Source organism: Panthera uncia (genome assembly GCF_023721935.1).
Source record: "Panthera uncia isolate 11264 chromosome B2 unlocalized genomic scaffold, Puncia_PCG_1.0 HiC_scaffold_25, whole genome shotgun sequence".
Lineage (NCBI taxonomy): Eukaryota > Metazoa > Chordata > Mammalia > Carnivora > Felidae > Panthera > Panthera uncia.
In genome coordinates, this window is record NW_026057581.1 from 2253128 (window position 1) to 2280516 (window position 27389).

The following is a 27389-nucleotide window of genomic DNA, read 5'->3' on the forward strand; positions in this document are numbered from 1 at the left end:
GGGTGACGGGATCGTCCGTGGGGTGACGGGATCGTCCGTGGGGTGACCGGGTTGTCCGTGGGGAGATGGGATTGTCCGTGGGGTGACCGGGTTGGATGGGGGCGTGGCCGGGGCAGTGAAAAGATGCGCCTAAGGCAGAAGAAAAGACACAGAAGCTTACTGAGTACCCTGCAGGGGAGCGGTGGGCAGGACAGCAGAGCCGAGGCTGTGTGCCCCGAGGCGTTGGTGAGGGGCCACAGGGAGCTTGGGGGATGTGGGGGCTTTTCCCTCTTTTGGTAACTGCCTGGTCTAACCAGCCCGTTGGTTAGCTGGGGCCTGTGGCCCTTTCAGGGTGGGTCGTGTCACCAGCCTGTTTGCATTCAGCTCGGTCAGCTTGGGGAGGGGGGGATAGTGGGCCCTTTTGCCTCTCTCTAGGTTCTATCGCTCAAGCCTGTTGCCTTAGTAATTTACAAGAAAAAGGCAATCTCATCAATACCCTCATTTCCAGAAACCGATAGACTCAGTTTCCTGGAGCCCCAACATCACCCTCCCCTCCATGGTGATGTGGGAACAAAGGCGAGAAGGAAACGGCAGGTGACGTTAAAATTCCTCATAACCTGCGGCCCATTGACAGATACTTGAGGCAAATCCAGAGTGTGACGTTTCTCCAGGAACTCTCCACTGTGCTAAAGTTAATGTCTTACTCGAGGGAAAACAACCTTAGCTTCACAACAGCCAGGCCTCAGGTATCTTAGGAGTCCTCTGTATAGGAGTCCCTCTGGGGGCCACCCTTTTGACTCTACCTCCCCCAAGTCCATAGTGTGCAGTCAGTCTCTCCTCATGGTCCTGGGACAGCTCTTCCTGCCCTCGGGTCCCGTCCCCATGCTTTAGTAAAATCACCTTTTTGCACCAAAGACGTCTGGAGAATTCTTTCCTGGATGTCAGCTCCGGACCGCCACCACTCACACATGACATTTCCCCAAACACGTGGCTGTATGTACCATTTTCTCTTGGCCTGCTTTTGCCCCTTTGGTCATTAACGGAAATGGTTATGACAAATGTGGTTCAGCTATAGGAATATGAGGCCCACAGGTAGTCACACGGCTGAGGCTGACATGTTACCTAGAGCCAAGGAGAAGTTAGAAGTCCGGGACTTTAAAGGGAAGGAATACAGTTCACAGGAAGATAAAAAGAGTACAGGTTTGGAAAGCAAACGTTTGCTGGGCTTTCGGAAAGAGTGGGACATAGAGAGGAATTTTAACAGATTTTGTTAAATTCTTCCCTGTCTCCCACACCTAATTCACATTATACCATAGTTATGATGGGGTCTGGGAGTGGTGGGGGTCCAGAGCTGACAGCCAGGAAAGAATTCTCGAGACGTCTTTGGTGCAAAAAGGTGATTTTATTAAAGCATGGGGACGGGACGCGTGGGCAGGAGGAGCGGCACTGGGGTCGTGAGGAGTCATATACTAGGGACTTGGGGGAGGTCAAGGTAAAAGGCAGGGAGGCCCCCAGAAGGACTTTCATATGCTACAGGGGGCGCTTAAGATACTGGGGCCCCGGCCACGGTCAAGCAAAGGTTGTTGTCCCTCTAGTAAGGCGTTAGCATTAAGAGGGGAGGGGGTTCCTGGAGAAACGTCATACTCTGTATTTGCCTCAAGTATTTGTCAACAGGCCGCAGGTTATACAGAAATTCAGTTATTTACCTTTTCTTCTTGCCTTTGTTCCCATATCACTAGGGAGGGGAAGGTCATGTTGGGGCTCCAGGAAACTGAAACTATAGATTTCTGAAGATGAGGGTATTGATAAGATTGCCTTTTTCGTGTCATTTACTGAGACATTTGGAAACTGATGGAGACCCGGGTGATGCAGGACTATGATCGCTATCAGTTAACCATTGGTTTTATTTCCTTTCCTTTGTTCCAGGGCAGTGAGGAGAGCCCACTTGGGGGCAGGGGTGGGGGGGAGGTGAGAGCTCCTTCCTGCAACAGTTGCTCTATCTCAATCGTTTTAGGCAACGAAAGGAAGGTGAAAGATTCTTCCTGAACCTTCTGTTTCTCAAAAATAATCAGTCTATGGGGCACCTGGGTGGCTCGGTCGGTTAAGCTTCCGACTTCGGCTCAGGTCATGATCTCACAGTCTGTGAGTTCGAGCCCTGCGTGGGGCTCTGTGCTGCTGAAAGGGCGGGCCTACGCCGGCCGACTCCATCTTGTTCTGTGTCCTTCACCTTGACCACGCCTCTTCCCCTTGAGTAACCGCCCCCCCCCCACCTGCCTAACAGGACTCGGACCCTTCCCCAGCCAATCGGCTGAGGCCACAGCCATTACCTCACCAACTGCCCCTAGGCCCCAATAAAACCTTTGTCCTTCTGAAACTCGCTCTCTTTCCCTGGTATCTCACCGCTGCGTCGGTGCAGGTAGGGGATTGAGCTCGAGCTAGCTCGAATAAAGGCTCTTTGCTTTTGCATCGGACTCGGCTCCCTGGCGGTCTTTGGGGATCACGAATTCTGGGCATAACACTGCCAGCTCCGAGCTCGGAACCTGCTTCGTTTTCTGTGTCTCCCTCCCTCTCTGCCCCTACCCCTGCTCATGCTCTGTCTCTCTCTGTCTCAAAAATAAATAAAAACATAAACAAAAATTTTTTAAAAATTTAAAAATAATCAGTCTAAAATAATCCACATGCCAAAGAGACACTTTTGAGGGTGGCAAATTTTGCTCCCTCACACAGTCAAGAGAAACCAAAAACCTCGGGGAGGTAAGATTTGTATGTGTAATTTGGAAAGGGGAGAGAGACAAAAATAAACAAGATAAGTGTGTGACAGGCTAAAGGAAAAAAAAAAAAACAACAGGAAAAAGCGTAGGGAGGAGGCGCACTTTTCAGGCATTCCTGAGAATGGGACATTTCAGCAGTGACCTGGGGCCATGAGGCCCCGGGGTGGATGGTGGGTGTGGGGTGGGGAAGGGAGGGGGTTGGTCCGGACTGTAGCTGCCAGAAGCTAGGGTGTGTTTGGTGTCAGAGGGGAGCAGTATTTGCTGCCCCAAAACATGCCTCTCAGGCATAAGGATTATACTGAGCCGGGTTTTTGAAGAAAACAATTTTTTTTCTCTTTGAAGTGTCTCTATTTTGAGAGAGACAGCACAAGTGGGGGAGAGGGGGTCAGAGAGAGAGAGGATCCCAAGCAGGTTCCTAGGCGTCCGTGCAGAGCCCAATGCTGCGGGGCTTGATCCCACGAAACCGTGAGATCATGACCTGAGCTGAGATTAAGAGTCAGAGGCTTAACCAACTGAGCCATCCAGGCGGCCCGCGAGTTAGTGATTTTTAAGAAAGTGCGGCCACAGGAGAAGCTCTGAAAACTGAGTAAAAGTTACCCTTTGGTAAGAGACATTCACATTCAGAAGGGAAACCTGCATTTTGTAAGTATGTCTCCCTCTCGTACCTTGAAGAGCTGGATGCCTAAATCTCTAGAAACATCAGTGGGGAAGGTACCGACTGCAGTCTGCCCCATAACCATGCCCTTGCTTACTGTACTTGGCCTGAAAAATCTGCCCTCACTGGCCTCCCTCCGCATCCCCAACATGGCTTAGGGCCCCAGGTAGAGAGGTATTTAAGGTGGTGGCTTGAGCCATTTGGGGAGTTACTCCGTTTTCCTGGGTGTCTCCCAAAATACAGGCGGTACACACATTATTATACTTGTTCGTTTTTCTCCGGCTAATCTTTATTATGCGGACGTCTCCACCAAGAGCCTAGGAAGACAGAGGCTGTGAAAATTAATGAAAGATCTGTTTTGAATGGAGACACAGGCCAGCAGAGGGAGCGCGCCCAACCCGCGGCCAACTGCAGCTAAAAACGGGAAGAGACCGACCTGGAGGTTGGATCCTGCTTTGGGACCCCAGCAAGAGGAAAAAACCCTTCCCCTCCCCCCACCCCCAGCAGCCCGGCCAAGGGGACCGTCACAACCCAGCCAATGAAGAGCCTGTACGCTTTTGGACCTCACTTTGCTCCAATGGACGTTTCGTTTATAACAACCTTCCCAAGTCCCCCCTGTCTTCTAGAAAACAGTGTGTTCTCCTTTGCTCTCTAGACTTGCTCATGGCCTTGATTGTCCCAGATTGCAAGTCTCTGGCTATTGCCACGTGAACCCATTTTTGCCGTAAAACGACTGGCAGTTTTATTTTTAAGGTTAACAGGGGAAAACGTGTTTTTCCTCTGCTACACCTGTGACCGAAAGGGGTGAGGTGAAGTGGGTGAGGGAGAGAGGGGTGGGAGACAGATTGCAAGTAGAGGCGTGGGGGGATCAGCGCATGTCACCCCAAAGTTTGCCAGATTAGCATATGGGTTATTTTGAGCTGAAGGCAATCGAGACTTGACAGAGGCAGAAAGAAACCTTCGTGGAGCTCCCTTCTCTGACTAAACGCAGAAAATCCTGAGAAATGAGGACTATCGGAAATCCCTTCTCCGGGGGAATCTGACAGCCATGAGGAAGAAGGAAGGTCAGCACCCAGATGAGTGCGCATAAAACGAACTTTACTAAAATAACCCTTATCTAATATCAATTTCCCCATATATTTCCTTCCTGCAATTTACCTCTCCTAGAAGCCAAACCCCTCTTCCCTCGGTCAGGTCATTTCTCTACAATTTTTCACCCTTTGTTACAACGGAATATCAGCTGCCAAGTCGAACTGCTTCCTTGGCATTTTCATTTCTTTTCTGTGGAACCCCCACGCACATAAAGTTGAAAGTAAAACCTGTATGACTTTTCACCTGTTAATGTCTTTTGTCAGCTTAATTGGCACATCCCAGCTACTGAACCTAAAAGGGTAGAGGAAAAGTTTTGTCCTCCCCTAAGGAAGGATGGGTCACTGTAGGGTTTGTCTTTTATGGTGGGTGAGAGGGTTTGAATAGAGGAGGGACAAAATCGACTATAATACAAACAAGACAGAAGCAGGGAGAGCAGTTAGTAGCATCGGCAATGACTTAGGGAAGAGATGTTGGTAGCAGGGACCAGAGTGTAAGGACAGAGGTGGTGAGCAGTGGTGAGATTCTGGGTGTTCAGCGATCAAATTTCAGCTGAATAAATTAAAAGATCTAATTAGTTTTATTAAATGATTCATGAATTGGGTAGCATCCCAGCTAGCAGGTACAGGGGAGCTCCACTGAGCTAAATGAAAGTTTTTTTGTTTGTTTTTTCAATATTTATTCTGGGGAAAGAGCAAGCAGGGGAGGGGCAAAGGAACCATAACGGGCTCTGCACAGAAGGGCTGACAGCAGTGACCCGACACGGGGCTGGAATTCACCAACCGGGAGCTCATGACTTGAAATCGGAGGCTCAACCGACAGAGCCACCCAAGTGCCCAATACAAGTTTTTAAAGGCAGAGAGAGGGCATAAAACAAAAGGAAAGAAAGAAAGAAAGAAAGAAAGAAAGAAAGAAAGAAAGGTATTGATTAGCAAAGAATGCGTTGTTTAGGCAAGGTTGCCCTCCTTAGGGGGAGTGGTCTCTCAGTAAATTCCCTAGTCCTGACCAGAAAATTCCATGTTGACTGGTCAAAGATTATATTCTTGGGGAGTGAAACTTGCGCTTAGGTTAGGGATTATTAAGTCTTGGTCTCCTGACTCGGGGCTTTAAAGTAAGTGATGCCAAAAAAACCAAAACCCCAAAAAACTAAGTGATGCCATTTGGGGCCTCGTGGTGGTGGTGGTTTTTCAAACAATGTAATTGGCTCTTATATTAAGTGATTCATAAATTGGACAGCATGTTACCCAGCAAGTAGAGGGGGCTCTGAGGAGGTGGACAAAATGGGAGGCTTTTACAGGAAGGAGGGGGTGGGGCAAGTAAATTATTGACAAAAGAAAAGATTGGCAAGGTCACTTTCCCTTAGGGGGCAAGGCAGAGGGTCCTGTCCTTTTACTTTGTCCTTTACAAATTACCTCCTTTTGCTTTGCAGGCTGGTGATGGAGATGACCTCACTGGTGCTCTCCAGAAAATTCCTGACTGACTGGGTAAGATTGTTTTTCCATTTTAACAGGATACTTTGAAGAGAGCTGATACTGTTTACTGATAGATTCCACACGGCCTGTAAGAGAGGAGTGACACATCATTCGTTTCCAGATACCCTTTTCTCACGTCTGTGGGAGTCACGGGGAGGGGGAACAGAATGGGCCACGTCAAAATATGCCACTTTGACACACTGATATTTTTAAATTAAAGGTACTTGAGGACCAGGCAGTACAAAAAGGTCTCTCTGAATCTGCCTCTCTCCCTGTAAATAGGAGACAAGTCCCCCATGTGACAGGTGCCATCCCTGTACCAGAAGAGCAGAAGGCATCCTTATCACAAGAAAACCACGGTTGAAGGATAGCAGAATAATCCATCCCAAAATAAAATGATTTTTTTTTTCTTTTTGAGAAAAAGCAGACCCAGAAGCTCTCAAAGCAGAGAAGATGTCCTTTTGTCGAGGCAATTTGCATTTATAACAGAAATCTCCATTTGGAGATTCCTCGTAAGGGGGACTCGTCGTTGATACGAGTGTGAGTCATCGTAAGGGCGACTCCCTGTCTACACCTGGAAGAGAAAGGTGACTCTAAATCACCGGAAACTCGGTGGGGAAGGCACCAGATTAAATCTGGACAACCACCTTCCTGTGGGTTGCCTAGTTCCCTCCTGTAACTGCCCCTCCTCACCCTCACGCCCACATCTTTGTTTTTAGCGGAAGATGGTGTTTAAGGGGGTGGCCCGGGCCATTCCGGGGAGTTTTCCCGGGGACGGTCTCTCCCACGTATGCATAAGGTACACCTGTTGCCAAACGTGTTTGTTCTTCTCTTGTTCATCTCTTTTATGTGGGGGCTGGTCCTCAGCCACGAGCAATGAAGGGTAGAGGGAAGGTTATTTTTCCCTACAGAGGAAAGACCCCTACACAGTCTTCATCAATAGGGAAGATGAATACGTAATAATTAGTAATTAATACAATTATTATTAATAAATATTATATGCTGATATATAATATAATTAATACAATAATTAATAATGTGACATGCTTGCTAACTGTCTTGTCAGTGATTCCCAAATGTATTGTTTCTTTGCCCGAAAGGCATAAAAAGCTGCCTGCTTTGGTCACTTATTTGAGTCTTATATCTTTATGGTCTTATATTTTATATATTTAATTTATCTTACAATTTTATGTATAAAATTAACTTTTTTGCCTCTGGTGCATCTGTCTTATGTCGATCTAATTATGAGGCCAGCTAAAGAGCCGGTGAGGTAAGGAGGGAAACGTACCCCCACCCACTCCTGCATCCTGGCTCGTGCTGGTAGGAGACACAGGAGCCCTCTTTCACTTCAGTGCAAGTTCTTGCTTTCAAGGTGACCAGGTCTACATGAATATGTGCCCATTTGGACCAAAGACAGTATAGCCAGGGGTGATGAGGGAGCATGAGGCAAGCTGAGGCTGATGAAGCTTTGGGGTGATGGGGGGGGTTCATGGCGTCCAGAGCCAATGGCCGAGAAAGAAAGAAGACCTCTTTGGTGCAAAGAGGTGATTTGATTAAAGCGCGGGGACAGGACCTGCAGGCAGGGAGGGCTGCACTGGAGTGGTAGGGGGGTGACCGCTTTATGGAGCCGGGGGAAGAGTCCAGAGGGAGTTTCCAAAGAGAGTTTCACAAGCTCAAGACTTACTGGAGGCCCAGCTATGGTCAAGCTAAGGTTGTTTCTCCCTCTAGCAAAGCATTAACATAAGACAGTAGGGACTTCCCGGGCTTCAGGCTATTGATGGGGTTGCTTTTTTCTGGTAAACTGGTGGAGACTCTTATCAGTTTAACCGTTTGTTTGTTTGTTTGTTTTTGTCCTTTCCTGTTTTGGGGTAGCCTGGAGTGTCCAGGGACTATCACACAGATCTCACCTTGAGGGTGGGCGTGCCCTGAGGCTGCACTCTGCCTTCAGGTTGCCCCGCGCTCCCTCATCAAGGGCAAAATCCCAGGGCCGCTCTTCCTGCCCCCGAGGGTCTCTTGCATGATTTTAAGGAATTCAGGTTTATCTATACCCAGTTACAAATATCTCTTTGCCCCTTGCCCCCAGTCCAAGCTGAGGCCCTGAGCAGAAACCTGGAGAGGGTAGGGGTGGAAATGAATGCCTGAGCAGTATGTTCCCGAAGAAGGACCCCCTTCCAGGTAAAAGAGAGCTCATCCTAGGTCCAACACCTGAACTCAATCGCAAGTGCATGTGAATGTGCACAGGCCTCCAGGGAGAATGTTCACATGTTTCACGGCGTTCCTACAGGGGTCTGTGAACCCACAGGTTAAGGACCCCCACCCTAGACTGTAAGGAAAGATGGTCAGGAACAGTAACCCAGGGCTCTTAACACAAATGTGTGTTTACGTTGCGAGTTGGGCCCTTAAGTTCGTACTCGGAGTTGGCCGAATCTCCCAGAAAAAGAAAAAAGCTGCAGGAAAATCTGCTTCAGAGGAGAACTTCGGCACACCCGTCTGTGTCACGTGATTCTGATCCTATTTTAAAACTCTAACTGTCGGTGACTGGTAGCAGTAGAAAACAAGTCGCGTCTGTGGACATGGGGATGGATTCTGTCTGCTGACGGGACATTTTCCTCCTCCCCAGTCCGCTCCCCCTGCCCACTCCCACCGCCGAAAAGCCGGTTTTGACCCCGCCGACACATTCGGGTCACATTCGGGTCACTGTTCCTTACCTGTAAATGGCATCCCTTCTTTGACTTCTCTGAACGGGTAGTAACCCCTCATCAGTTATCTCAGGAAGGAGCTAAATGAAATCTTTAAAAAAAAAAAAACCTTTCAAAAATTTTATATTCGTATGACAGTTATGATTTCACCTGGTCTTTTTGTTTGTTTTTTGGTTTTTGGAAATTACCTTTCATTGAAAGCTCCGTGCCCTAGACACTGACGGGGTTTCTATGGCAACCGAAGGACGCCTAAGCCCGGCGTTGCTTTTCTCCGTGGCGGCCAGCAGAGGGCGCCACCGGGCCATCCCCACCGCGTTCCGGGAGGCCCACGGCGCTGCCCGCACCGCCTGCCGGGGGCGCGACCTCGCTGCCCCCACCGCGTCCCGAGGGTCCCACCAAGTGGCCGGAGGTCCCACCGCTCCGCCCCCGCCCGGCCGGCCTCCCGGTCGCGGAACTTGCAACGAAAGTGAGGTTTTCCTGAAAAGAGGGGAAGAAGGGGCATCACCGGGTTCTAGTCAATAAGAACAGAACACGAGCTAAGGGAAAAATATACACGGTTGTCGGTGTTGCGGCGCCGCGGCCATTTCTAGCGCTGGCGTTGAGCAGTTCCCACCGGGCATTGGTGGTTCAGTGGTAGAATTCTCGCCTGCCACGCGGGAGGCCCGGGTTCGATTCCCGGCCAATGCAAGGGCCCCTTGGGGTTGTTTTTATCTCTTGGATCCTTTCTAATTATTTTAAAATCGCTCCCGTGCGTGCAGACGTAGGATGCCTCCCACGCTGGATTTTGGGGGGCTACTCGTACGGGGTGGGACTGTGAGGTGCAGACTCGCTCCCGCTCAGATCAGCGGGGCAGGCGGGGCGCGGCTGTTTTCCCGACGGAATCATGAAATTTTTGCATTCAGAATATTTGGGGTCAGTGCACCCTGGGCTCATTGTCCTTTTGGAAGCATGAATGATGAGTGAGCTTTAAGGGAAAAAACGCAATTATCTCAAAAACAAAATACAAAAGCTGCTGGCAGCCTTTGGAGGAAAATATAATAAAAGACCTTCCTAAAACCTCTTTGTCGTGTCGAGCAGAGTGGCGCAGCGGAAGCGTGCTGGGCCCATAACCCAGAGGTCGATGGATCGAAACCATCCTCTGCTAGCTGGTTTTATTTTTTCATTCAAAAAACAAAACCCCACAAAAAGCAGAGAACATAACTTCCCCACCATCTCTAATGAAAGCTTTGGCAGGTTTTGGCAGGGGAATTATTTTGGAGACGAAAATAACCTACAAATCAAAAAGTTTCTAATTAAGCAATGTCAGGTGCCCCAGGTCAGAGAGGAGAGAATTCATTTTAACCATCAGCTGTAAGGTCGCATATCTACCGACTACCATGTGGTAAGACCACAAGACTTTAGGCTTCGATTTCAAAAGAACCGTAAAGAGCTATTTTCAGTTTTGGAGATTTAGTTAAGGACATTTTGAGGTATTTAAAATGACAACTGTCCCAACAATCTCTCCCCCACTGTTTTCCTTCTTAGCACGTGGCATGCCGTGTATTTTATAGTATATGTTTTCTCCCTCCTGGGATCTAAGTTCACAAGAATGGAGATTTTTGTCTGTTTTGGTGATTTGGTGAATATGTGAAAAGCTACAATTTCTAATACACCAAACACCAATATGTGACGTTTTTCTTCACCTTCTCTTACCTTTTAAAAAATTATGGAATACGAAAATGACCACACAAAATCGATCTATTATTTAACATTGTGGTATGTTCACTAGAAATCTCTTTTATATTTAAAGGCGGGGGGTGGGTGGGGGGGTGGGAGGGGAAGCCCACACAAAACTGAAGCGCTCTAACTTCACCTCAATCCTACCATCCTCTTCCTCTGGGCAACACTACATGAATTTGATGTGCATCTCTCCCATTTTTTAAAAATAAATAATCTTTATTTGCAAAGAGTCTGGGGACGACTCATATGAAGGCTTTTATTTAAATAGCACAATGCTTATTTTAAAAGATCAATCTGGTAAAACACCCGGAAAGGTGTGGCTGTTGCTGCTGGGATGAATGGTGGATGGGACTCAAGCCTTCTGATTCCTCAAAGTGCTGGTCTTCAATCGTCGTCTTCACTGGATGGCTTTTAAGGCAGATTACAGAGATTTCCAAACTGCAGAATTTCCTTGTGTGGAGCCAGATTCTTCTTGCGGAGCTGAGTGTCCATTTGATGAGCTTTGGGGGGAAGACAAGAGACTGGGACCAGCTCACTTTTTCCCACCTTCCTTTCCACGTTCATCACCCGGAATCATGTGCATTTTATTAATGTCTACAACTGACAGTCTATCTCTATCAAGTTGTTAAATAGCCTAATCATTCAAAGGCGCTCGAAGATGCACCCTCCAGCGGCCACGTGACCTGGAGGCTGCCACAGTGCGCCACTGAAAGGCCACCCTGGTGTCCCCTTCATCCACTTCCAGGTAGCTGGTAATTTATTCTGACAGCTCATAGTAATTTTATTACCAATCCCCTTTCCCTTCTTATTTCTCCACGCCAACATTTCATTCGCAGGCCTGCTTTTATCAGGAGGTACCAATTAGTGGAATACCGGCACCTAGACTTTATGAAACATACCCTTTTTGGTGCGGGAGAGAGAAAGCCCCTTCTTTGCTACAGAGAGGGATGGATCCTGTAAGGCTTCATCAATGGACCTGGCCACCGACGTTTCTGATGAAAGATTTTCAAACACGTGGACTTCAGATCGGTCCTATGACCTGTGAAAGTAACATTTAAATTCTAAGTCTGCCAATGATTGTCTTTTTAACAATGTGCTGCCCCGGTAATAACACGCTAGGTCGAATCTCCTTGTCGCCCCAAGACCTTTCCCTTTGTGATATTTCTTTGTTTGATCAGAAGACAGTTTGGTTCTTATTTCTCCCATAGGCATGAAGGTAAAGTAAAATAAAAAATAACATAAAGTAAAAGCAGTGACTCACTAGATAGTTGAATTAAACGGAATGTGAGAGTCTGTGTCTCATTTCAATGAACAGCAGGAAGTAAGGGACTAAACGAGAAAGACGAGCTGGGTTCAGGGGAACAAGGGTGGGCCCTTTATGGAAGGGATTCACACTAGGAAGGGGAGAGGTGGAGCTCCGGTTCGGATTCCCGGTGGCGCCTTCGGTCCTTCCCTTTCATTCCTCATAAGACAGGAGAGGCGGGGACAGTCACTAAAGAAAAGACTGGACCAAAGAAAAGTAGATACAGGAGAATATATCACAATAAGACAAACATAACATAATCCGATATGAATGGGTTTATTTAACCAGGTAACTATCAAATCCATAATAAATAACTCCACCTTTCACCGCTTTTATTTCATTGCTGGTAGCAAGCTTAAAGAATTAAAAAATCTGTTAGCTTTTTATCCATTTGTTTAATCGGCAGAGAGCAGCTGTTGAAAGCCTGCAGTGTGCAAGACCCTGTGCTCTGCCCACACCTTCCAGGTGAGGAATGGATTCTTTTCTGTGGAGGATGTAGGAAGCTGGGGAGATCTGGGAACTGGATCTGGGCTTTGGTGGCAGGGGATGTATAAGGGACAGCTTGTCATGGGCACAGGAATCTCTGCTAATGCCCAGAGATCTCCAACTGTGAGCTTAAGGGTTGTGAGCTTTAAGACGTTGTTTTTGTTTCATGCGCACCATGTTACGCATTTTTTATTGGTTGCCCGTATTGAAAGTTTAGAATATTCCATATTCAAATGCATCTCATATCCTCCTGAAATTTGGAGAGACTTGCTGTCCAGGGCTCGCAGCCCCTGCAGGGCAACAAGTAGGTGAAATCTACCGCATAGGCCTCACGTTCTTCAGTTCTCTGAAGTTCCCGCTGGTCCCCTTCATGGGCAGATGCTAGCTGGCATTATAGCATCCACAAGAGAACAGCGAAATGTGCCATTAAAACCGGGGAAATGACATTTGGTATGGAAAGTCCATGTGCTTCAAGAAAAAGAGCAAAGAGGGGCCCCTGGGAGGCTCAGTCGGTTAAGCATCCAACTTCGGCTCAGGTCACCATCTCATGGTCCGTGAGTTCGAGCCCCGCGTCAGGCTCTGTGCCGACAGCTCAGAGCCTGGAGCCTGCTTTGGATTCTGTGTCTCCCTCTCTCTCTCTGCTCCTCCCCTGTTCATGCTCTGTCTCTCTCTCTGTTTCAAAAATAAATAAACATTTAAAAAAGAAGAAAAAGAGCGAAGACTGTTTTTTTGTGCAGATGAGGCGTGGTTTCTAATATCCAGCCAGTTTGGCTCTTACGGGCTGGGCCTTTGTGAGCATCTAATTTGAAACCCCCAGCGTAGGGAACAGCACAGCTGTCTTGTTAGCAGCCCTGTAAGCTAAGTGTAGATGTTTTATGAAAGACAATTTGGACTGGAAGGTTGACAGCAAAGCATGGAAAATGGCTTTATGTGCTGTTATGGATTAAATTGTGTTCTCTCAAACCCCAGTGTGACTGTATTTGGACACACAGCCTTTAAGAGGTAATTAAGGTTAGATGAAGTCATAAGGAAGGTCCTGATCCAATAGGACTGAGGTTCTTACAGGAAGAAGGAGAGACACCAGAGGTGTGCAAACACAGAAAAAAGCCCACACGAGGACACAGGTGTAAGCAGAGGGAAGCTAACCCTGCCCACACCTTGATCTTGGACTCGTAGCCTCCAGAACCGTGAGAAAATAATATATGTTGCTTAAACCACACGATAAATGGTATTTTGTTGTGGCAACACCAGAAGACTATCGCAAGCATTTTAGTAGAATGGTGGGACTTAATTAGGCAGTAGAAGTATCGATGCAGGAGCACGAGACAGAAATATCTAGAAAGAAAAGGTCTACCTGCAAAGAGGGGAAGAGTCAGACTTTGGGGGAAACACATATTTAAAAGCGCAGAGGGACCTGCAAAATTGGGGTTACCAAGTCTATACTGTCCCCTTCATGGTGGAAAAAGTGCAACTTACTTACATGTAATCATATTCTTAAATCCTGACATGCCTTCGAAGAGCAGCCAGCAAAATCAGGGGTTTGAGGGGTCTGTCCGGTGTTTAGGTTCACAGGAAACAAAGCGCTTGTTACTTTGAGGACCAGCAATTAGAGAGCGCAGGACCCTACAACTCTTATTTCTTTAAAACTTATTTTAGGGTGCAGAGTATTTTGCTTTTTTTTTTTCCTTTTGACAACTTTAACCAGACGGCAATACTCTCCACGACTTTCTATCATGTGCACGAGTGACTGTCAAGGAAACTCATCAAATCCGGCGGGTAAAGAGACAAACAGTAACTGCACCTACTCTCCAAATTGGTTGTCCTCGGGAAGCCTTAGATCCGTGCCTCCGCTTTTTTGCCACAAGATGGCAGAAGAGGACAAGGAGGCCTAACGCGGCACCCTAAGGCCTCCGAGGATGGAGACAAAAAACCAGTCTCGGAAAGAGCAAAGAAAAAAAAGGAGATGAAAATGATGCCCACGAGTTCAGGAACGTGGTAAAATTAGGGAGCTCCTCCCCAGGAAGTAGCGTAGTTTATCGGCGGGCTCTGCAGGCAACCAAGGATTAATGACGGGGGCTCCACTGATAAAATAACAAAGGCGAAATTTCGGCTACCGGAGCAGAGGACAAGGCCACCTTCCAAAGGGCGCCTAAGAAACCACACTAAAGCTTAAGGACAATGAGCTTAAATGCTTACCCAACCGCTCTTGCGGGGGGGCTTAGCCTCCTACCGCTCTTCCCCGCTCTTTCCCAGTCCGAACCCAGCCCCAAACACTTCTAAAGGAAACGAGACAAAAGAAGCCAGCTGCTTTCTCGGAAAATGTAGGTGGCTCTGAAAAGAGCCTTTGGGTTGGATCGTGTCTCCCAGCACTCACTTGGAGCTGGTGTACTTGGTGACGGCCTTGGTGCCCTCGGACACGGCGTGCTTGGCCAGCTCCCCGGGCAGCAGCAGGCGCACGGCCGTCTGGATCTCCCGGGACGTGATGGTCGAGCGCTTGTTGTAATGCGCCAGGCGCGACGCCTCGCCCGCGATGCGCTCGAAGATGTCGTTCACGAACGAGTTCATGATGCCCATGGCCTTGGACGAGATGCCGGTGTCGGGGTGCACCTGCTTCAGCACCTTGTACACGTACACCGAGTAGCTCTCCTTGCGGCTGCGCTTGCGCTTCTTGCCGTCCTTCTTCTGCGCCTTGGTCACCGCTTTCTTCGAGCCCTTCTTCGGGGCGGGAGCTGACTTGGCTGGCTCAGGCATAATCGGGAGGACTCGTAAGGCAATTCGGAGAAAAGAAGAAAAATGCACTGTAGACAGTGACCCCCGCCCCCGCCCCTTGTCCTTTTTATATAGAAACCTTTATGCAAATAAGGTGTAAGTTACAGTCCTGGGCCTGATTGGCGACTAGTCAACATGACGTCAGTAGTTAGTTCTGTCCAATCACAACGCAAGACTCCCAAAGCTGCATTCTCGTTGGAGAAAATAAAGCCACAAGCTTAGCCAATGCAAAGTCTTCTTTCTCGCGCCCAATCAGGGCTATAAAAAGTGCTGGTTTTGCCGTCGTTTTGCCAAGTGCCTCTAGAGTGTTTAGGTGGTCATGTCTGGACGCGGGAAGCAGGGCGGCAAGGCTCGCGCCAAGGCCAAGACGCGCTCGTCGCGGGCCGGGCTGCAGTTCCCGGTGGGGCGCGTGCACCGCCTGCTCCGCAAGGGCAACTACGCCGAGCGGGTCGGGGCCGGCGCGCCGGTGTACCTGGCGGCCGTGCTGGAGTACCTGACGGCCGAGATCCTGGAGCTGGCGGGCAACGCGGCCCGCGACAACAAGAAGACGCGCATCATCCCGCGCCACCTGCAGCTGGCCATCCGCAACGACGAGGAGCTCAACAAGCTGCTGGGCCGCGTCACCATCGCGCAGGGCGGCGTCCTGCCCAACATCCAGGCCGTGCTGCTGCCCAAGAAGACCGAGAGCCACCACAAGGCCAAGGGCAAATAAAGTTTGAATTCCCACATTTCAGTTTGAGATCAAAGGCTCTTTTCAGAGCCACCCACCATTTCTGTGGAAGAACTGAACACTTAGGGTCCCTCGAGCTTACACGGTTCAGAAAAATGCGTGAAGTCTCCTTTGGTTTGCCCAAGTTACTTTTGACTCCTATGTGTGGTTTGCTCAATAAAGCCATTAAAATACCTCTTGGTCACCTCCCCACGAGCACAGTGTTCTGGGGAATTAAAAAGTTTCTCTTCCAGCAACTACTCTAAATGTTAAGCCTATTTTGTCCTCCCGCCCCCACCCCGAGTCTTACTAGCAGAACCTGATGGTCCACTGGTCAATTAAAGCGTCCTAAAACTTTCAGAACTATTTGAAAAAGCTCTAAGTGTTGACCGCTTAATCTCACCACTCCACCCTGGTTAAATTTAGCATACAATTTAGGAGTTAATCCAAAAAGGCACTTGATTTCATCAAGATCGGTTAGTGAAGGTGTCATAACTACTCAACTGATAACCTGGACTGACATAAGCCAGCTCCCCTCCCCACACCACATAGGGCAGTCTGGTTGTTCCAAAGAGTCACTTAGTGTAAAACCTTCATTCCAGGTCTTGGTACTGTCATTAAAAGCAGATCTAAATTATGCAGTCACGAAGCGGAATTGATTTAAAATGAGACTAACGAATACATTATTCTGGTGTAATTCCCGCTACCCCACCCCCCGCCATATTTGAGAAGGGGAAGAAGCTGAAATAAAAATGCATTTTTAAAGATAATTTAGGCGCTGACTTCCACAAACTCCAGGTCCGATTCTGTTTCACTGGTGGAATCTTAACATTTTTGTTGAAAACAGTAAACTTAGGATGGAGTACAGCAATGATTTTGTTCCTGTAATAGGAAATAAAATCAGTAGCATGGAAAACAAAACGGTTTCAGAGATTTTAGGACTCAGATGAGGATTGAAGGAGAAACCAATCAGGTTACTCCCGCGACAGTTCTGGCCAATCAGGATCGTATCATCAGTATAAAGTCTGGTCCCAGCGCCGACTCTCCAGTCGCTGGTTTTCGCAGCGCGAGCTTCCCTGTCATGGCTCGCACGAAGCAGACGGCGCGCAAGTCGACGGGCGGCAAGGCCCCGCGCAAGCAGCTGGCCACCAAGGCGGCCCGCAAGAGCGCGCCGGCCACCGGCGGCGTCAAGAAGCCGCACCGCTACCGGCCCGGCACGGTGGCCCTGCGCGAGATCCGCCGCTACCAGAAGTCCACCGAGCTGCTGATCCGCAAGCTGCCGTTCCAGCGGCTGGTGCGCGAGATCGCGCAGGACTTCAAGACCGACCTGCGCTTCCAGAGCTCGGCCGTGATGGCGCTGCAGGAGGCGTGCGAGGCCTACCTGGTGGGGCTCTTCGAGGACACCAACCTGTGCGCCATCCACGCCAAGCGCGTCACCATCATGCCCAAGGACATCCAGCTGGCGCGCCGCATCCGCGGGGAGCGGGCGTAAACTTCTCCCGAAGCTGGTCCGGGCGCCCTCGCTTCCTCCCCCCTCCCCCAAAGGCTCTTTTCAGAGCCACTTCTGTTTTCACGGAGAGAAGCTGTGTACTCCGGGCTGCTACTGACTTAAAAGTGCAGGCTTCGTGGAAGACGGCAGGGAAGTGGGGTCGGCGTACCACAAATTTTTCTCCAGCTAGTGTCGCTTCGCCTTTATGCTAAATACGTTTAGTGGCGGAGGCTTTGCCTACTAGGTTCGTCTTCTATTAAATACGAGAGCCGTTCCTCAATAGACGGTTTATAAAGACTGCAGAGACCAAGTTACTGTTTGATCCTTTAAGTCCTCCAGATGTAAAGATAGAAAACCTTCAGGAAAGGAACTTTGCCACCAAGTAAAGCAAGATTCAGCATAGGTACGGTACCTCCCGCTCCATCTCCTACAATCTGGGAGTGGAGTTCGGTGCAACTTTGGTGTATCCACTGCACGCGGGAGGACAAATTACTTGCACGTCGAAGTTCTTCCATGGAGTTGAAAGATTTGAGTTGTCCAGGTTCCCAGGACGTGGCGGTTGCGGCCAGGTTAAAATCGGGCACTGCTAGTGTTTTGCCTAGAACCTAGCAGGCGTGCAGGCCTCACGTTTTCTTACCGATATTCCATTTCTTTTCTACAACTCCAAAAAAGCAAAAAGCCGGAATTTGGCTGAGGCCGTAGCTCTGTTTGCCAAACAAATGAGCTTCGTGTTCAGACCATTCTCATGGCATTTCGCATTATTTAGCACTAACATCTGGTAACTGTATAGGATAAAGCTCAGGAATGTTTACTCTCCTCCACACACATGCTAAGAAAAGATAGTCTAAGTTCAGCGCATTGGCCCTCTGGTCCTCCTCTGCCAGCTTCTGGGGGCCTGGCACCGGAGGCCTGGAGGCCAACCAGCCCACTCTTCTCTCCCCATAAAACATACATGTCATGAGGCCAGTTTTTTCTGTTTACTGTCCTATCCCTGGAATAGTAAAAGCAGGTGCTAATTAAATCCTCGTTGAACGAATGTATTGCTGATTTGCTGTCTTTTCCACCCAAGATAGCTCCATTCAGCCCTAGGCGGTTACCGTGCTCACCGCCACCGGCATTGCACCTGTCATCCTGCGTGTAATCACCACTATTGTGATTCCCACGGTGCGTAGATGAAATACTGACAACTATAGAAAGCTTGACAGTGTCCAAAGTATCTTTGCATATCTTTTTGGATGTGAACCTGACTGTAGCTGGGGTTTGGACAGGGCCTATCACTAACTACTGCTTCACTAGCTGTAGAAACGTTTATCTTTTCCATAAGTACCCAAGTATTAGGGGGCAAAGCTAGTAGATCTGTTTAAGAGTCTTTCAATAAACCCTAGGATGGAACACCTGGATAAGCCTCCAATGGCTGTAGGAAAATAAAGAATTAATTTTAAAAAAAGCAAAGCAAAGCTAGGGGTAGGAAAGCCTATTTTCCTTTAGGCAAAAAGGCTCAGGGCAGAAGTCAGGTTGTTTTGATATCTTCCAGGTCCTCAGACAGGACACCTGCTGGGATCGGAGGGTGGGGGTGGGGGTGTCTATGGAAGAGTGTCTATGGAACAGTGAGGAATATTCTGTTGGAAGGCTAAGTTTGGGCATAGAAAAGGTGGTTTTAGGACACGTTCAAAAATTCTTTGATACTCTTACCTTCAAAAAATGGAGCCTAATTCCTCTCCCCTTGAGTTTGAACTGGATTTGGTTAGGGACTGGCTTCTAGTGAATGGGATAAAGCAAAGGCATGAAGTCAAAGTAATGGGGAGCTATTTGGAGACGAGGTCACAGAAGGTACTGTCCTCCTTGCTCTCTCTCCCGCCACTTGCCCTGGGGGACCCTGGCTGCCGTGTTGGGAGGACATGCAGGCAGCCCACGAAACTGACGCTTTCTCCAACGTTCCATGAACAACTCCCAACAGCCACGGGAGCCCCAGCCATCTCCGGCCCCAGTAAAGCCTCAAGTGACCATGGCCCCTGTGGACAGCTTGACTCTTCTTGAGAGACCCTGAACCAGACCACCCAGCTAAAACCACTGTTTTCTGACCTCCAGAAACTGTGTGAAATAATACATTTTTTGTTAAGTTTTGGGGGTAATTCATTACACAACAGTGAATAACCAATGCATTGGGAAAAAAAAAAAAAAACCCAGAAGAGTTAGTGGTCACCCAATGGACTCCATCAGTCTAGACGAGATGACCACAGCCCACAGCTCTGCGCCATAGCCACTGCCCCGTTGGCAGCAGGATTTTCTTTTGCTGTTGTCCAGAGAGGCTGGAGACCAGCTTTGTGCCCCAAAAGATTCAGAAGGAAGATAAGTCTTTGGTTCCTCAGGTAGGGCTGCTTTGAAGCTGCTTTGAAGTACCTGGTATGGTCACCTCCAGCTGCAGACTTTAGAGGGCATGGGAAGTGTGGTGTTCATGCAGGCTGGGTAGAGACTACAGCTGAGTCCTTTCTCGCTCTCAGCAGCGCTTTCTCTCTCTCTTTTTGGAAATTTACCTGTTGAAGGTACTCTCTCTCTTTTAAATTTACTTATTTACCTAAGTGATCTCTACACCCAACGTGGAGCTGGAACTCATGACCCGGAGATCAGAAGTTGCACGCTCCATAGACTCAGCCAGCCAGGCGCCCCCAGAAGTACCATTTCTAATGGTCAGATATACTTGTTAAATAAACCATTACAAATCATTATTCTGTGACTCTCCTTTTCCCAGATTCCACACCAGTAGAGACTAGCAAACATGTAGATTATAAGTTATTTTAAATTTTTTTGTTAATGTTTTATTTATTTTCGAGAGACACAGAGAGACAGAGCATGAGTGGGGGAGGGGCAGAGAGAGAGGGAGACACAGAATCCGAAGCAGGCTCCAGGCTGTGGGCTGTCAGCAAAGAGCCCGATGCAGGGCTCGAACCCACAAACCAGGAGATCATGACCTGCGCCAAAGTCGAACACTTAACTGAGCCACCCAGATGCCCAGATTAGAAGTTATTTTAGATGGCGTTTTCCTTAATGATGAAATGGATCCTTGCTTTCAAGAGATTGCTTTAAAGATAAATGTGGTAATATATGAGACTGTAGGAGAGTACCCCCCCCCCCCAGAGGAGATGTTAAGTGCACAGTAAGACCCAGTAAACCTAATTTCATCCAGAATTCCTAGTGTGGTGTGCTCTTGTAACATTGAGGAAATAAACCCAAATCCTCTTATAAGATTACATTCAGGAGTCGGTCACTATTGTCATTGGTTGATATTTGGAAAACAATCTAATTTGATCAGTAAAACTCAGCAACTCGTAAAAAGGATTTCACTTCTGCTAGTGGCCAATCTTATTTCTTTGAAGATTCTTATTTCTGTGAAGTTTCTGTCTCACAAGGTGGGATTCTCCAAACTTGTCTTCCAATTCCGGGTAGTACTTTTTCCCCAGGAACACCAGTGTTTAGGAGGCAGGGGAGATGCTGAGATAATTAGATGAGAACAGATGGTTTTAGAACTGCCCACAGGCTCTCCAGAGGGGAGAAGCCCTGAGAGGCCATCAAGCAGGGAACCAAGCAAAGTCACCAAGAATTCATTATGTATGTTTTTTAAAGTTTATTTATTTTGAAAGACAGCACAAGCAGGGGAGGAACAGAGAGGGGGAGAGAATCCCAAGCAGGAACCCCACTGTCAGCGCAGAGCCTGATGCAGGGGCTTGAAGTCACAAAACGTGTGATCATGACCTGAACTGAAACCAAGAGTCGGATGCTCAACTGACCGAGCCACCCAGGCACCCGGCCAAAGATTCTTTACGAAGGAAGCATGGGGGGTGCTCACTCTGCAGCGGGCTATGCTGCCGGAAGTGTCCCCCACTGACACGGTTCTCATTATGAAAGAGATTAAGTGTAGAAAATGCATTTCTAAATATAGCTCTACCAGTAATAAGGTTTCTTATCTGGATAAGATTAGAAATAATGTATTTCTGAGATGGAAACTGGTACCAAGTGCACTTAAAAATTTTCATCTACATAAATGGCCTGAAACAGGGTTTATAGGGATGATAGTTCTGTGGAAGAAAATATGCCTTGAGTATATTAGTTTATTGCCTATCTTAAAGAAAAAAAAATCTGACTTTAAATGGAGACAGTTGAATAGCTAACAATTATATGAAGAAGTTTTGTACTTCACTAGGTAATCAGATAAATGCAAGTTAAAATAATGAGATACTGGGTAAAAATCACACGTGGCACGCGAGGTGGAGAAACTTCCTTTCCTGTGGTGGCTTGCTGATGGTGGTCTTACACAATACATTTTGAAGAATTTTCTAATTTACTTCGTAGAACTGGGTATGCCCAGGTCTATGCCCAAAGGAAATTCTCCTACAGACCCATAAAAGGACATATCGAGAATATTCATCAAAGTGCTATTTGTGAAAGCAAAAGAGTAGAGATAAATTAAGGGCATGAATAAGGAAAATATAGTGGCTGCGTTCCAAGAAGTGCTCTTTCTTCTAAGATCAAGAAACAAGTAAATGGCAAAAACAAAAGCTGAACCAAACGCTCATCCCTGCTCATCCTCATTCAGTTCATACCTGGACTCTTGGGCCATGATCTCCAACAGAATTTTCTGGCTTTACTCACAAATGACCTGGCATAACCACCAAAACCAAAGGCACCAATTCTGAGTCTTTTTTTTTTTGCCCCTGTCTTCTTTACTTATTTAAATTCTAGTTAGTTAACATACAGTGTGTAGTCTCGGCTTCAGGAGTAGAACCCAGTGATTCATGTCTTCCAATGACACCCAGGGCTCATCTCGAGTGCCCTCCTCAATGCCCATCCCCCAGCTAGCCCCTCCCCCCTCCCCTCCCCTCCCCTCCCCTCCAGCTCGTTCTTGGTATTTAAGAGTCTCTCACAGTTTGCCTCCTTCTATTTTTATCTCATGTTTCCTTCCCTTCCCCTAGGTTCATCTGAATCTTGAGTACGTTTTAAACCTGATTTACAGGACACCAGTGTCTTGGTCTGTTCCGGCTGCCAGGACAGAACACCATATGCTGCGTGGCTTACAAACAACAGAAATTTATTTCCCAGAGTTCTGGAGGCTGGGAAGTCAAAGACAAAGGCTTTGGCCAAATTCAGTGTGTACTGAGAAGTTACTTCCTGGTTCACAGACGGTCATGTCACTGGGTCCTCACACCGTGGGAGACACAGTGGATCACTGGGGTCTCTCTTACAGAGGCACCAACAGCATCTGGGAGGCCTCTGCACTCAGGACTTCAGCGCCTGTCAGTATCCCCACTTCCAAGGCCCATCACATTAGGGTTCGGGTTTCAACGCTATGAATTCTGAACGGACACACACATTCAGTCTACAGCCACCAGTTCATTTTCGAAGAGTAGAAGCTTAGGAACTGCGTTCTTGGCTTCTCCCCTTCTTTGGAAGCCAGGATGGCTAAGGGGGCCTCTACACCAGGGCCCTCAGCTTCACTGTGGTTTTTATGTTCTCAGTAGCCAACCCTGGAGATATGAGTAAGGTAAGATGAACAGCATTTCCCGGCAACGTTGTCGGATAGATTTCAAGCATGAAAATTAACTAAATTAAGAGAAGCTTAGAAAACAATATAAAGACCATCATGGATCACGTGATAGTAAGAAATTGCAGAAACAAGGTAGGACATTCGATAAAATGAGACAACGTCAGGCATGAAATGCCTATGTTGGAGAATACACTTGAGTCTTTAGACTTTCAGAACCAAGCAAGAGTTGCCACTGACTAGTGAGTTTTGAAAATCACTTTTCCAGCCATTAACGGACAAGAAAATGACACAATGACCCTAGGAAAGAGGACGGGTAAGATGAAGAGAGGAAGAGGCCGAAGTAGGGAGCAGTGCATCCCGCTTCAATTACCCCCCTCCCCCTTTTTTTAAGTTTATTTACTGATGGGGGTGGGGGGACAGAGAGAGAGGGAGGGAGAATCCCAAGCAGGCTCCACAGGGTCAACAGAGCCCGACGTGGGGCTGGAACCCACGAACTGTTAGAGCATGACCTGAACCAAAGTCTGGCGTTTAACCAACTGAGCCACCTAGACTAGGCGCCCCCTTCCATTGGTCTTAACAGCACATGGAAGGAGTTAGAAGCTGAAGGAAGGTTTACGGATGCCAGCAGGGGTGGTAACTGCTCTGAGGCGAGGGCAAGGAAAGGAAACTCCTTGCTTCCGGGTCTCACAGTTAAGATTCTGAGCTGGTGAAAGGCTGCTCTGTGTGGACGTAAGACACTACCAAAGTGGGAGAAAGGACTTGAGAGCCTAAGTTCACGGAGTGGAAAAGACTCCAAAAAGTGGCGTTTTGGACCGGTATGTCTGTGTGCATGTATAAGTGAGTGTGCATGCATGTGGGGGACAGGAGAAATGAGATTTGGGAGAGGGAGTAATGACTAGTAGGGAAGCTAACTCTGAGTGGAGAACAGCAACAAAAAAGTCAAAGATAAGGAAAACAATCTCCCAGCCACTTCCAAAGCCTTAACCAAAACAAACAAAACAAAATCAGGTGACAAGGAAATAAGGATGTGGCAAATTAAATTGAAAACACGACAATATTGAAAAGGATTGAGCCAAACATTTGGAACTAATAATATTACAAAATTGTCAACCAGGGAGGTGTGGATCAGCAAGCAACTTTCGCCTAATTAAGGGGCAAGGGCCTTAATTAGGCCTTTTAAGGGCCTTAATTTTGCCTAATTAAGGGCCTAATTAAGTTTTACAGAACTTAAAACATTGTCAATATTTCTCTTGGAAAATACTATCTCTCCTAATGTGGGGGGCGGGGGGGGGGGGGAATCCCTGCATGTATCCCAATTATTCACCAAGAAATTGTTGGACAGGTCATGCCAATGAGCATAATTACATGCTGAGACACAAAAAAGAATCTTAATAGTATTTCATTTAAATGAAATGAGAACCTTAAACTCTTAAAATATTGGGGACTTTTTTAATTCTCTTCTCCCCCTTGCATGCAGGGAACAGACTGCCAGCAGATGTAGCTAAAAAATCTGCAGGCCCGTCTGTTTGCTCCCTCCATGCAAGGGGGAAAAGAGAATGAAGAGTCTCGAATTTAACAGGGAATTACACATTCAGGAAACAGAGACCGTGAATGTTTCAGGACAGAGCACTGGCAATGCAATCAAATCAAATTACACGCCTTTCAAGGTATGTTACCTTCACCAAAGGAACACTCATAACTTTTCTGTGCTGCAAGACTTGTCTTGAAAAGACTGGTCTCCAAATAATATTTCCAGGAACAGCTGGTATATATTGAAGCAGAATGCTGCCCGTTTGTCTGTAGGTGCAGGGGAAGGAGTGCCCTTATTCATCAGCAGATAGATACACCTTTTACTTCCTCAAGGTTAAGCACGCAGATTCCATTTTCAAACAGGGATGGAAAAAGAGGCGGGACTAGACGCTCAGTAAGAAATGTTCACGAATACAACACAGGCAAGTAGTGTTTTTAACTTACGGGAAGTACAGTTTAGGATACACCCAGTGGCTGATTCCTGGAATAAAATTAGGTATTTGTTCAAGGAGTAAATAATCACACACTTTTGAAATAGGAAGTGTAAACCTAACAGAGGCTGGGGGAAAGAGAAGCGTGGGTGTGGACGAGCAGGTTTCCAGGGAGAAACGATTCATTATCTGGGAGACAAGCCAGCGCCCGAGAGAGGCCGTTCCAAACAGCCCGATCAGGGAAACCACCAGCGCCGCCTTTCCAAGGTTTTTTCCCTGGAATAAAGTCTTCCCTAGTCTCTTCATCCTGCCTTTTGTTTGTAAATGAAAGGCAGAGGGTTTCTGGGTGCAGTCGGTTTCCCAGTTCATCAAAGGACTTGGTGGGGGAGGGGGAGCTTGGAAAAGCTTTGCCGCCTGCTCCTGCGCTCTGCAAGGCATGGGTAAAAGGTCACCTTCGTCAACAACTTAAGAAACCTAGTGTTTCCAACCCAGATGAAGAGAATAAGTCACTTCCCCCAAAATATGTGGCAGCGAAGGGGAAGGGAAAGAAGACAATAAGTAATACGTAAAGAAGGGAAACGGGGAGGTAAAAACCGCACCTTGACCTGTAGCCAGGAGGCGCTGACGCGGGCCGCCCGACGGGTCACGGAGAGAGGACCCGGCGCCCGGCGCGGTTTCACAAACGCCCCAAATGCCTGCAATCGCAGCTCAGGAGAGTTCCACGCGAGCTCAGCTGCCCCGCCACGAGTCGCCACCTCGACCAGTGCTGAGCGACAGAAACAACAGCAAGATTTCACCCGGCCACCGAGGCCCGGGCAAGCGCAGAGAACCGCAGGAACTTTCCATTAGGCGCCTTTTTTTAACCAAGGACCGTAAGCACCGCCCCTCGCATTGATGCTGAAAACCCGGGCTGGGCTCGGTCGGAGACCTCACCGGGCGGATACTGCGGGTCGGCGGTGTTCCCAAACAGGTCCGACAGAGGAGTATATAAACTCCTACCTCGGCGGGCAATTGTGTTTGTTTGTTCCGAAAACATGTCTGGACGCGGCAAGGGTGGGAAGGGCTTAGGCAAGGGGGGCGCCAAGCGCCACCGCAAGGTGCTGCGCGACAACATCCAGGGCATCACCAAACCCGCCATCCGGCGGCTGGCCCGGCGCGGCGGCGTGAAGCGCATCTCCGGCCTCATCTACGAGGAGACCCGCGGGGTGCTCAAGGTGTTCCTGGAGAACGTGATCCGGGACGCCGTCACCTACACGGAGCACGCCAAGCGCAAGACGGTCACGGCCATGGACGTGGTGTACGCGCTCAAGCGCCAGGGGCGCACCCTCTACGGCTTCGGGGGCTAAGATGACCTTAAATTGTCGCACCAATTGCCCAAAAGGCCCTTCTAAGGGCCACCCACGAAATCTGTTAAGGAGCTGTAGACCCCTTTGTTGACTTAGCTGAGCGCCGTACCATGAGTGTCCTTAGCGTGGTTTAGGACCCGTTAAACCTGAAACTAGTGTGCCTGAAATATCCGCGCGTCTCTGCACTCTCGGCCCCCGGTGTGTCCATCACAAAGTGGCTGAACGTCCGGTCATGCCGAGTCTTTACTGTCAAAGCCAGGTTTGTACTGAAAGCCGAACTAACCATACATCGTCCGAGGTGCAACTGGACGATCGTGGTAAACAGCGATTCTCTTCGTCTGGGAGTTCTGGCTTAGAACGCAGTGGCAGGACGTGCAAACCACGTCAGTCCCGCCAATTGACTTCACTTAAAGTAGATGCATTTTTACCAGGAATGCAATCATGACGCTTTTTAAATTCGTGAAATGCACTTTGGGATTCTCAATACAACATGGGAAGGGATGCTCATGCATCCTAAAAGTTTTTTGAAAAGTCCGACATTTTCTTTGTGCATCATCACAGAGATCGGCGGGCGAGGCGGGAAGACGCTTCCGGTCCTCAATGGATTGAACAAAGTGAATTCTGGAGGCGGGGCGAGGCTGGGCGGGGCGGGCGCCTACTGTCCAATCAGGATTCGAGAGTCGCTATAAGTACTGGGACCCGTGTTCTTCATCCCGCAGTGCTGAGTAGCTAGCCCTAGTTGTCATGGCTCGCACAAAGCAGACGGCGCGCAAGTCGACGGGCGGCAAGGCCCCGCGCAAGCAGCTGGCCACCAAGGCGGCCCGCAAGAGCGCGCCGGCCACCGGCGGCGTCAAGAAGCCGCACCGCTACCGGCCCGGCACGGTGGCCCTGCGCGAGATCCGCCGCTACCAGAAGTCCACCGAGCTGCTGATCCGCAAGCTGCCGTTCCAGCGGCTGGTGCGCGAGATCGCGCAGGACTTCAAGACCGACCTGCGCTTCCAGAGCTCGGCCGTGATGGCGCTGCAGGAGGCGTGCGAGGCCTACCTGGTGGGGCTCTTCGAGGACACCAACCTGTGCGCCATCCACGCCAAGCGCGTCACCATCATGCCCAAGGACATCCAGCTGGCGCGCCGCATCCGTGGGGAGCGGGCGTAAAGCTTTGTAGCGTTCTCCGTACACCCTACCCCAAAGGCTCTTTTCAGAGCCCCTCCGTTGTCACCAGGAAAGAGCTGTTAAACTTGTAGGGAATATACGGTAGGCTCGGGAACAACACGGGGCGGTTTCCAATACCTCCTGGGCCACACCAGGCGTGTGCACCCGAAGACTGCAGGAGGTGGCTGTGGCTGTGAATCGGGAGGTTTCGCACTGGCTGACCCCTCCTGGTACTTAGCACAAAGGAGCTG

At 48.6% G+C, this 27389-nt stretch overlaps 5 protein-coding genes and 2 non-coding genes across 7 annotated transcripts in view; 5 read left to right on the plus strand and 2 right to left on the minus strand.

The window, feature by feature from the left end:
* LOC125939373 (uncharacterized) overlaps nt 1-27389 on the minus strand; it is a 561003-nt gene that overhangs the window by 16263 nt on the left and 517351 nt on the right. The gene's annotated exons all lie outside the window — the stretch shown is intronic.
* TRNAG-GCC (transfer RNA glycine (anticodon GCC)) lies at nt 9282-9352 on the plus strand. Its single transcript has one exon. It is a non-coding gene; the product is annotated as a tRNA-Gly (tRNA).
* TRNAM-CAU (transfer RNA methionine (anticodon CAU)) lies at nt 9738-9809 on the plus strand. The gene has a single exon. It is a non-coding gene; the product is annotated as a tRNA-Met (tRNA).
* LOC125939393 (histone H2B type 1-C/E/F/G/I) lies at nt 14509-14939 on the minus strand. Its single transcript, XM_049654837.1, has one exon. It carries the CDS (start codon nt 14922-14924, stop codon nt 14544-14546), a length of 381 nt encoding a protein of 126 aa, XP_049510794.1. The 5' UTR covers nt 14925-14939; the 3' UTR covers nt 14509-14543.
* LOC125939377 (histone H2A type 1-E) lies at nt 15229-15723 on the plus strand. The gene has a single exon (XM_049654816.1). It carries the CDS (start codon nt 15262-15264, stop codon nt 15652-15654), a length of 393 nt encoding a protein of 130 aa, XP_049510773.1. The 5' UTR covers nt 15229-15261; the 3' UTR covers nt 15655-15723.
* Nucleotides 16705-27186, plus strand: LOC125908486 (uncharacterized). Its single transcript, XM_049611329.1, has 5 exons — nt 16705-17142; nt 25252-25455; nt 25509-25981; nt 26548-26600; nt 26716-27186. Exons 1-5 carry the CDS (start codon nt 16733-16735, stop codon nt 27139-27141), a joined length of 1566 nt encoding a protein of 521 aa, XP_049467286.1. The 5' UTR covers nt 16705-16732; the 3' UTR covers nt 27142-27186.
* Nucleotides 25675-26038, plus strand: LOC125939402 (histone H4). The gene has a single exon (XM_049654846.1). The coding sequence runs from the start codon at nt 25675-25677 to the stop codon at nt 25984-25986; it is 312 nt and encodes a 103-aa protein (XP_049510803.1). The 3' UTR covers nt 25987-26038.